Here is a 10,799-nt window from a genome sequence, read left to right as displayed (position 1 = left end):
CCCCCCTTGCTCCTCAGGCACAGGAAAGGAGTAAAATGTGACGAGGGAACAAAGGAGTCCTCCTCACAACACCAGCACCCCTTCTGAGTAATGAGATCCAGTTTATTGAGTGCTCCCTTTTACAAGTAAAATACAAAAACAATCAAACATGCCCCCCACCCAACCAGTTCATGTCTCTTGACATGAGATATTTAAATAAGGTTTCTGTGTAAGAAGCTGATTGTCCTCTATGTCACAGAGCAGGACCATGGTTTAAGGCAGCGTTTATGGTTTGCAGCAGGGAGGCTCTCCAGCCCCCCAAAGCCAAGCCCTGTGCAGAGCTGGCATGAGGGGCCTGGGCTGTGCCTCACCTGCATCAAAGCAGCGTTGAGGAGAATGGGAATAAGCCATTAGCTCCAACCCCAGACACTCCCAGATCCTTCCCTTTATACCCCTGTGGAGGTGCCAGGCCCTGCCTGTCCTCCCTTCCCACCCCAGCCAAGTGCCAGGTCCCATGCAGGCCACCGAAATGTCACTGTGCCGCCTCCCCCTGATATTGCTGAGTGTAAGGAGAAGTCTTTTGGAGTCAGCTGGTCTCTGCCATGAGCAGCATCGTTCAGTCCTTGTGTCACCATCCTGGTGTGGGACCCGGACATGCACCAGCCATCCCACGGGACAAAGAAAGTGCTGGATTTTCACCTGTTCTTGTGCAGCTACTGGATCACACAGGAGAGATTTTCTCCAAAACAACAGGGGCAAGAAGAGGAGGCAGCAGGTTTTGGGGGGATGAGATCCAGGTCCTCATCATCGGGGACCTCGTCGAGGTGGTACCCATCCTGCAGCAGCTGCCGGCTCAGGTCCTGGGTCACCTGCTGCAGGGGACAAAGCAGAGCTCTGCGGGATGGACACACATCCACACCCCCTGGGGTGATGCTTCCAGCCCCTAGCCAGAGCCTCGAGGGGTCAGGGGGACGAGAGAGCCCCTAGGGCCCCCACAGTGTCAGAGTCAAAGCCCTGCACTTGCCTCAGCGGAGGAGTATCCCGAGGAACACCTGGATCCTGGCTCCCCGTCACTGAGGGGAAAAAGAAACAGAGCTGGCCAGGAAATGGGGATTTTAGGGTGCAGATAAGGGGAATTTGGGGGAAAAAAAGGAGCTGGCAGTGCAACCCAAAGGGGTATCTCAAATCTGGGCCAGCAGGAGCGTTTTGCTGCCCTGAGGTGCCCAGTGCCATCAGGGTCGCTCTACAAGGGACAAAGAAAATCAATCTCCCCCAAAAGCCATCTGGGAGCACCCTCACCCTCAAAATCGTGGGATATTTACCCAAAACCCTGGGATATTCACCTGTCTGAGTCAAGGGAGACCAGGGTTTCATCAGCTGTCTGGCTGAGTGCCGTGTAGCCCTTGTTGAACTTCACAGACCTGCCAGGAAACACAGTGCAGATGTTTTATGTGCAAACACATCCCTGGAGCTGACAGGCTGAGGAGCCAGGGCAGGAATCACACTCCTTCCCACCCAGCTGAACCCTAGGATACCCAAATAAATCCATACCACCAAATCATCCCCAAAACAAAGAGAAAAGCAGTATATTTTATTATACTGGGTGTTCCTGGCCAAACAGAGCCAGCAGAATAAGGTCCCAAACTTTTTATTTTTAATCTTCTGAGTGTCCCAGTCTCCCGAAGAAAAGTGAAAAGCACATTTTGAAAACAAGAAGAGAGGATCAGACCTTTTAGGAGTTGGTTTCAGGGCAGTGGGTGCCCCCAGCAGCCCCTGCCTTCGCAGCGCTGCCTTTGCCAGCTCCCGCTGCCTCTCTGCAAGCCAAGCACAGGGACAGAGAGAAAAATCCCCAAGTGCTCCCAAAGGGTTTCTTCTTTTGGGAAATGGGTAGTGCAGGTGAGTGTGGGTGCAGTGCACTGCTTTCCCAAATGCATCTCTATGGGTTTTTAATGGGGTTTTATAAAGGTTTTATCTCACCAAGGAATAAAAGGGATTTTGGTAACCCCAGCTCTGGGAGAGGGGTGGAAAGGACACCCAAAATCCCAGCAGAGTCCACCTAGCATCACTTACTCAGCTTGGCCTGAATGGAGGGAGGTTTGCTCATGATGTATGGACCTCTTTTCTCCACCACATCTGTCCCTTTGTTCAGCCTCTTCTTTTCAGCCCAAATCAGCTAAAAAAAAAAGAGTGGAAGAAGCATTTAGCACATCTACATGGGGATGAAGTAAAGCAGAGTCACCTCAGAGCATCCAATCCCTCCTGGAAAAAAAAAAAAAAAAAGTGGAAGAAGCATTTAGCACATCTCCATGGGGATGAAGTAAAGCAGAGTCACCTCAGAGCATCCAATCCCTCCTGGGAGCTGAAGGTCAGCAGGGAAATCTTTCCCCAGGGAAATCTGTCTCCAGGGACAGCTCGTCCTCCCCAGCCCAGGAGGAGGGAGAGGAAAAGGAATAAGCAGATCTGTTAGCAGATGAGAGGATTATTTGGGAATGGTGATGCTAATTAAAAGCACAGGTAGACTCCATCAGTTCCTGTGCAAGCCTGGCTGCAGTAATACTTGGAAAATGTGGTGGAGGAGATTTCCTGAGAGGTTAATCAAACACAAATGTAAGGATTGTATGTTTTAATTTGGGGGTTGAGCCTTCCAAGCTTCTGCTTTTATCCAGTTATAGTCAAGGAGAACCAACACTCCTAAGAGCAAGGGGGGAAAAAAAACCTTCACAAACACAAGAAGTAATGAAGAAAATAAAGGGAAAATCAGAGAAAGTTGGCACAGGAGGGACGTGGCATTAAAGGAACACGGCAGAGGACTGGGGATGGTGATTGGAGAGCACAGCCAGGATTAGCCTCAGTGTCTTAAACTGGAATTAGCAGGACAGAGCTGTATAGTGGGAATGACCAGGCAGGCAGTGCCGCCCCAGATCCCTCTGGATGTGCCATACCCCTTCCCAGGCAGCATAAGCTGTGCTGATACACCTCTGTGTGTGTGTGTACATATATATATTTATATTTATATTTACACGCTGTATACGGTACCGTGCCTCCCTGTCTGCAACTCTGAAAGATTAACTGGCCCACTGTATTGCTCCTGTAGTGCCCCATGGACATAGCCCAGCCCCATAACCCCTGTGCACGCACCCCACACTGCCCTACAGACACCCCCAGCCCCACACACCCACCCCACACTGCCCCATGCATATTCCCCTGCCCTGTCCCCCCTGTGCACACACCCCACACTGCCCTACAGACACCCCCAGCCCTATGCCCCCTGTTCATGTACCCCACACTGCCCCACTCTCTCCTCAGCCCCATAGCCCCATGCAGACATCCCACACAGCCCCATACCCACGATGTAGTTATCCCATGCAGATACCCCACACAGCCCCACAGCCCCATGCAGATATCCCACACACTCCATAGCCCCAGGCAGATATCCCATACAGCTCCATGCAGATATCCCATACAGCCCTATACCCGCCATGCAGATATCCCAGACAGCCCTATATCCCCCATGCAGATACCCCATACAGCTCTATACCCCCCATGCAGATATCCCACACAGCCCTATACCCGCCATGCAGATATCCCATACAGCCCTATACCCGCCATGCAGATATCCCACACAGCCCTATCCCCGCCATGCAGATATCCCATACAGCCCTATACCCGCCATGCAGATATCCCACACGGCCCCACGCACATACCTCACACAGCCCCACGCTCACCTCCCAGCCCCGCACCCCCAGCACGCCCGTACACCGCACGTACCCCCGGGCCCCGCCGGCCGGCGGCTCCGCTGGCAGCGGCACCGGGACCGGCACCGGGACCTGGCCCGGCTTCGCCGCCGCCCGTCGCCATGGCCGCCCTGGCCACGCCCCATGGCGCGCCCGCCAATTGCAGCGCGGGGCTGGCTGGGCTCAGCCAATGGGAGGCGGGAAAAGGGCGCGCCCCTCTGCCGCGCATGCGGGGTGGGGCCGGACAGCGGGACGGGATAGGAGAGCAGAGCGGGACGGGACGGGACTGCGGGATGGGAGACGGGACTGTGGGGCAGGACCATGGATGAAACAGCGGGATGAATGGAATGGGACTGTGGGACACAACAGCAGGGCATCCTGCCCTGCACGGCTCTTGCCCTGAGGCCACTGCGCAGAAACAAATTCCTGTTTTCCCAGAAAATTCCCCTCTTCTAGGAGGAAAATAACAGAATTAATGGTTCCCTTCTCCTCCCACCCACTTCTGTTGGATTGTTTTCTTTCACAAACCCTTGCCTGTGCCAGAGCTGAGTGGAAAACAGGGACATTATCTATCCCAGAACAGATCCCTTTCCCGTGAGGACACGACCCTTGCAAGCAGGAGCCCCCAGCCCGCGTCTGAGGCTTTGGACATTGTCCCAGGGAAATGCCTCCCCCCAAAGCTGTGCACACAGGAACCGTGCTCCCCACACAGCTCCTTCTCTTCCCCTCCCAGAGCCACGTGCTTGGGAAGGCTCTGGGCACGGGCTTTGCAGAGGAAGTAACAACTCAGAAGCTCCTACAAGCACATTTACGATTTGTTCCTTCTTCTTCCCTAAAAAGCCACAGGAAATAAGCACACAAAGCACTGGTACCACATCAGTTAACCAGTTTTTCCTTTATTAGGCCCAACTCCACGGCACTTCCATTGTGACTCAATAAAGGAAGAAGTTATGCCAGGTAAGATTTAAAGTTTGTCTCTCCAAGTGACGGTGTACAATCTGGTAGCATCAGGAGAACGCTTGAGTGATCCACCTGGCATAGAAAGTAACAGGGGAAAAATTAAAAAAAAGTCATTAAAGAAGCAGCCTAGAATCTGCACAAAGTTTCCATGAGGTCTCAAATGAGTTATTTCCATGCCTTTTACCTTCAAAGCCTTGTTTAACCATGCTCAGCTCAAAAATGTAGGTACTGCATTCCCAGCACAGCTGATTCAGGACCCCTGGCACCAAGACATTGTATCCCAGGGCAGGGAGGAGGAAAAGGACTTAAAATATCCAGAACCAAGCACTATTTGCAGCAGTCTGACACACAGTATCTCTATTCTAAGCACAATATTAAATAAAGAATATGACACTGGTCATCACCTGAGGAAAGTGAGTTAAGAGGCTTCACTTCCACGAGGATTTTTATTTAGGGCTTTATTTTAGTCTGGGATTAAGGCACACTAGGTCTTGCCTGTGCTGTCTTTGCCAGGGGGTTTGGTGTACACGAGTCCCATGCCAGGGGTCTGGGAAGCAACATCAAACCTTACCAACAAGGTTTATGCTTTGTCCAGGCCCAGTTCCTCTGGAGTGGAGATTCCAAGTTCACTCAAAGTTGGTCTAAGCTCCTGGATAACGTAAGGATAGATTTCCTTGTGGGGCCCTGCCTTGTCCTGAAAAAAAAACCGACAAAACACAAAGAATGGAGTTACTTCAAAACACTCATTTCCAAAGCACCCCACTTCAGCCCTCGCCTGTGGAGAGCAGAGCTGCTGGCCTCTAGGGCTGAAATAGGAGTCCTGGCTCCTCTCAGCTCCCTGGCCAGGCTGGATTCAGGTTTCAAGGGGCTGGTTTCAGGTGTTCCCCAAGAGAGCTTTCTGAGCTACTTCCCTCAGTCCCTCAAAAAGCCAGCAAGCTTCGTGCTCATCATGGAGCCACTGACTCTGGCAGCAGGGAAGTGTGGTTCCCCTTTGCAGCAGGGAAAACTGCCCTGCTGCCAGGCTCTGGCAATGGGAGCAGGGCAGTTCCACCCACCTTTACAACTTCTAGGATGCGGACAGCGCTGGCAAAGTCATTTAACCGTCTGCAGGCCCTCAGAGCCGCGTCGATGATCTTGGGCTCCGGGACCAGGTCGTAACCCACCAGTGTGTTGATGCCTGTGGACACAAGGAAACACCAAGGGCAGCTTGGGACCAGCTTGTCATGACCTCAAAAGGAACCCCTTGCTGTCTACTCCCTTCCTCTCTGACTGAAAAAACACCTCGTCAGCCAGGTGCTGCTGGAAGGATCCCTCTGGCTGCAATTATCTGCTTATGAAATCACATTTTTAGCCTTAAAAGATGAACTGTCCCAGTGTATTGCTCCTATACTGCCCCACACACCTACCCCACACTGCCCCACACCCCACACTGCCCCATGGACACACCCCAGTCCTATCCCCTCCATGCACACACCTCATACTGCCCTACAGACACTCCCAGCCCTATACCACCCCAAAAAAGGGCTAAGTTTAATGAAACTTGGCAACTCCACAGCAAACAACAGGAGACAGCCAGACAAAAAGTCTGCAGGGAGTAATGGCCAAGCCATTAGCCAAAGTGCAAAGAAAAATGAGCATAACAGAGCTCAAACACACTGTCCTTGGAGCAAATGCTACTCTCCCTTCCATCCAGGTGTTGGAATCATGGAATGGTTTGGGTTGGAAGGACCTCAGAGATCATCTAGGCCACCATTCTGTCATGGGCAGGGACACCTTCTGCTAGACCAGGTTACTCCAAGCCCTGATCTTGGACACTTCCAGGGATGGGGAGCCCACAACACGCCAACTGAAGTTGTCGTTTCTGGTCAGAAGACTTCTATTTACTCCAGGTTATACTTCCCTGCTGTCCAGCTTACCTTTCCTGAGCTCCCAGGCATCGATATCTGGCTTGTTGAAGTACGTCACCCAGCGAGCATCGAATTCCTCATCAGACTCTTGTGACCCGTGAGAGTAGCAGCGGGCAGGAAGCACAGCTGAACGCAGGAAAAAAGGAACAAACTTGGAGCAGAAGGAAGGTAACACTGCTTTAGTCCTGACCAAGAGGCCAGAAGCCATAAAATATAGATTTCCCTTGTTGTAGTCAGTCCTGGATGAGCCCTGGGTGGACGTAACTTATTAAACACTGTGGTTTATGTTGTAGCAAAGTGTCTACTTTTTTGTATATCACACTTCCAAAGTGTTCCCAGAGCACTGCTCAGAGCAGGGGCAAGACATACAAAAACCAACTCTGGACACCAGTCCTTAAGAGGTTTTTTGGCATTCCTTTTTCTGTAAAATACAGAATTCTCCCTCTTCCCACAGCCAAGTGAGACTGAGAAGCTTTAACATGCACATTCCTCACCAACAAAATTCCATGCAATTCCTACAGAAGGTCTCAAAAGCAAAGGGATGAGAGATATTCCTTCCAACAGAAGGGCTGGAGGAGGAAAAAAGTTATCACTGTGTCTATCCAAGAGAAAACTCCTGGATCTCAAGGTTGCAATTGCATTAATATTTGATAGCTAATCACAAAAAGCAGATTGTACACTAATGCACAAATCAGTCTGATAGGATCATTAATTGGTTTCTTCACTCAGCACTATCACAAATTGCTGTTTTTTTGGATGAACCTGTCTTTTTTTACCCCACACAGGCTGGAACAGTTTTCTAAGGGAACTAAACTGAAGGACCACAAGCCTGGTGCTTCCTTTCCCCACTGCTAATTTCACTCCACTAATATTTGCAGAGAGGTCACACACCAGATACGACCTTGGAGCTCAAAGCTCTGCTTCACAGAAGTCAAATTTAGCTCCTGACTTTTTCTTTCTTAACCCAGCATGAACCACTCACAGTGACCAACTACAGGGTTTTCTTTAAAAACAAAACCAAAAAAAACCAACACCACAAGTGGGTTGTATTTTTGCTGATATACTTCTCTTTGGTTTCATTAATGGCAGCCTAATTAGCAGGCAATTTGCTTTTTTAACAAAATTTAACCCGGTCCAACATTTCAGCAGCAATACTGGTTTATGCAAGGGAAGCATGAAAATAGCTTTATTTATTTTAGCTACAGAAAAGTAAACAACAGGCCAGGACAGAATTAAAATGCTCTTTCCTGTAGGGAAATTCCCCCTCCTTTCCCCAGCTCCAAAGCAGACCTTTGACCCTGCTCTCTGCAACAAATCACCTGCACAGCTGAGCTCAGAGCAAGAGCAGGGCTCTGGAAATGCTCCTGCTCCCAGGACACTGCTGAAAACCTTCCAGGTTTCAGCTAGTTGAAGGAAAATCCTCATTTTTCCTACCCAAAAAGAAAAAAATCCTACAGATAAACAGCAAACCTCAGCTGGAGAAAAGCCTAAATTAAAGCATTCAAATGCCATCTTTAAGTCAAAATCTGAAGTCTTTTCTCAACAAAGCCATTCTCTGGATGCAGGAGGCAGATACAGACCATGAGAATTAAAGCTCTGGCTTTCCAGGGTGTGTTTCCCAACTGCTGCTATGCTTCTTCTCCACATTCATGTTTACATCTGTACCTGGAGAGTCCCTCTGCCCCGAGTTCCAGCAGGGTCCCTCAAGGTCACTGTCACACACATGACGTGTGAGTGACAGCCAGCCTATCCAGGCAGAGATTCCCAACTCAAGGAAGAACCAAAGGGCAAGCACCTTTGATTTAAAGCGAACTCAACAGGCACTAAGCCTAAAATCACCTAATATGACACAAAAAACATGTCAGAGCTTCTCTGTGAGGGCCGAAATTGGGCGGTTTCTCCGCTAACGAGCGCAGAAGAAAAACACACGTGAAGAAAAACATTCATTTACTGAAAATCTAAGAACGAGGAGCCCAGGGATTACACAGGGGAGGTTTTGCAGCAACAGAACCCCCTGCAAAGGGGTGGCAGCAGTGTTCAGTGGGCTGTTTGAAACACAAGATCTTGGCAAAGAAGAACACAGAGCCTACCAAAAACGAGGCCCAGGAGCAGCCGGGGTTCGGCAGCTCAAAGGAACAGCGAGCAAAGATTTTAGTGGATTTAAAATAACAAAAGACCAAGGGTGTTGAGCAGCATCTAAGAAATCCTCTGCTTAGTATTTAAAAAGACCCAGCGACAAGCTCCCTAAGGCAGTTGCTTAACTCACACGTGCCGCAGCAGAGGCACACACAAGTCTCCGAGCATTATGAGTGTCTGTTAATTAGGTATTAATTGCGATGCAGAAGTTAATTAGGTATTAATTGCGATGCACAGGCAGTGCATTCTCTGCAGCCTCCGTTTTCCAGCCCTTGCCACCCTGGCCACCATCACAGCACGCTGCCTGCGGCTGGTCCTCCTACTCTCTCTATTAACTGGGGCGTTAATATTATAAATAAAATTAATTGGGGTGTTAATTAGGAGGGGGAGGGCTGGCGCGGAGCTGCGGCGGACTCGGCGCCCCGGTGCTGCGGAGGTCACCGCCGCCCTCCATCAATGTCACCTTGGCGGGGGGCGCAGGGAGATCGCCGCCGCCCCCGCTGCAGCCCGCGGGCGGTGCCCGGTGCCCGCTGAGGCGGTGCCCGGGCGCGAACCGCGCCGCGACGGACGGAGACGAGTGCGGCCGCTCACCTGCTGGGCCGGCGGGCCGGCGGACGGCGGCGCGGAGGCCGGAGACGGCGCAGCGGCGGAGGAGAGAGGCGCTGGCGGCCAGCATGGCGGCGGGCTGTGAAGGGGGGAGACGGCACCGGGAACCGGGGGCGCGCCGCTGGCTCCCGCACCGCACCGGGAGGGAGGGACGGAGATGAGGGCCGGGGGGCGCCGCTGAGGCGGGTACGGCGGCGCGGCGGGGACGGAGCGGGAGCGTGAGAGGGCGGGAGGCCTCGGGGACGGTCTGGGGGCGCGGCGGGGCGGGGCCGCCGCCATCTTGGGGCGGGGCCGGCCGCCATTTTGTGCGTGAGGTGCGCGGCCGTGCCGGTCCTTGCGGTCGCCGGGGCGCTTTTCGGGAGTGTTTGGGCTCGTTTTTGAGGGGTTCGGGGTGCTGCTGCCCCCATGTAGCCGACCCCGCGCAGCCCCAGTGCAGCCTCCCCGTTCCTGTCAATGGACACCCGCCGCACTCGGTCCCTGTGAGGGGAATGGGCTCAGCTGCCGGCTCCCCAGTTCTCTCGGAGTGTCCCTGTCCCCGCGCCGTGCGCTGCTGCCCTCAGCCACCATCGCACCGGCCCGGGCACCGGATCGCCCCAAAACTCGTCCCTGGTGCTGTGCCTCAGCAGTGCCGCACAAAACTACAAAACCATCGTGATTATTCCACTCACCATATCCCCCCATATCATCATCCTGTTTTAAATACTTTTTTTAATTTTTTTTTTTTTACAGTCATTTTTTATTATTTTCCCATGCAGGAAGCCATCAGTCCCCAGCCAACAAAGCAAGCAAGGAGGGTAAAATCCCCAGTGCTGCCTCTGTGATTGGAAACTACCTGCCTATGAAATCCATTAAAAAGATCTTGCAAATTAACAAAATAAGGAGAAATAAGTGGTTTTTATTCTTATTTCCTTGCTCAGAGAAATGTGAGGTGGCAGCAGTGGAAGTGAAGGGCTGTCAGTGTTTAACTGTGTGGCTCTCACAGTCTTCAGACTCTGATCAGGGTGTTTACAGAGGAATTTATTAATTACAGGTTTATTGATTATTTTTATTAGTGATTTTAATGCATTTGGGGTAGGTGCCTGTACCTGCTGTTCCTGTGTGGGGTGGAGGGTTGATCCTGAATGGGGTCTGCACTGGAGAAAGGAAGTGGGAAGAGCTGGATGGGACAGAGCCCAAAGCTTTACCATCCCCAAACGCACCAAAAAATGATCACAAACATAAGAAAACCGTTGGAAATTAATGTCTGAGTGAAGGGAATCAATCTGCAGTAGGACAGATAAGCACGAGCCTCTGGCCCGAGGAGCAGCTGCCTGCTGAGGGAGATAACAAGGTCACTGCTTCACAAAACAGACCCTGCTTCCTCCTCCTCCTCCTCCTCTCCTTTCATTCCCGCTCCCAGCCAAGCAAGCCCTTGACAAAGAGAGAACACTGACTGTCCCTGTAGAGCGGGAGTGAGGCAGGGAGATAAGGCAGCTGC

At 51.8% G+C, this 10,799-nt stretch overlaps 2 protein-coding genes across 3 annotated transcripts; both read right to left on the bottom strand.

Moving 5' to 3' along the window:
- Nucleotides 1–39: 39 nt before the first annotated feature.
- FAM219B (family with sequence similarity 219 member B) lies at nt 40–3,844 on the bottom strand. The gene is made up of 6 exons (XM_041418625.1): nt 3,748–3,844; nt 2,050–2,152; nt 1,709–1,793; nt 1,323–1,400; nt 1,004–1,052; nt 40–851 (listed from the first exon to the last, which is right to left on the bottom strand). The coding sequence occupies exons 1-6, from the start codon at nt 3,835–3,837 to the stop codon at nt 693–695; spliced, it is 564 nt and encodes a 187-aa protein (XP_041274559.1). The 5' UTR covers nt 3,838–3,844; the 3' UTR covers nt 40–692.
- Nucleotides 3,845–4,589: 745 nt separating this feature from the next.
- LOC121343606 (cytochrome c oxidase subunit 5A, mitochondrial) lies at nt 4,590–9,581 on the bottom strand. 2 transcript variants are annotated; one of them, XM_041418914.1, is made up of 5 exons: nt 9,308–9,581; nt 6,590–6,706; nt 5,729–5,850; nt 5,245–5,367; nt 4,590–4,745 (listed from the first exon to the last, which is right to left on the bottom strand). In XM_041418914.1, the coding sequence occupies exons 1-4, from the start codon at nt 9,390–9,392 to the stop codon at nt 5,254–5,256; spliced, it is 438 nt and encodes a 145-aa protein (XP_041274848.1). In that variant the 5' UTR covers nt 9,393–9,581; the 3' UTR covers nt 4,590–4,745; nt 5,245–5,253. The 2 variants fall into 2 exon arrangements, with proteins under 2 accessions (XP_041274848.1, XP_041274849.1); XM_041418915.1 differs by lacking the exon at nt 9,308–9,581 and adding an exon at nt 8,161–8,293.
- Between the last annotated feature and the right edge of the window lie 1,218 nt (nt 9,582–10,799).

This window comes from Onychostruthus taczanowskii, unplaced genomic scaffold (assembly GCF_017590055.1).
Source record: "Onychostruthus taczanowskii isolate IOZ18803 unplaced genomic scaffold, ASM1759005v1 scaffold6, whole genome shotgun sequence".
Taxonomy (NCBI): domain Eukaryota; kingdom Metazoa; phylum Chordata; class Aves; order Passeriformes; family Passeridae; genus Onychostruthus; species Onychostruthus taczanowskii.
This window is presented reverse-complemented; position numbering and strand designations above follow the sequence as displayed.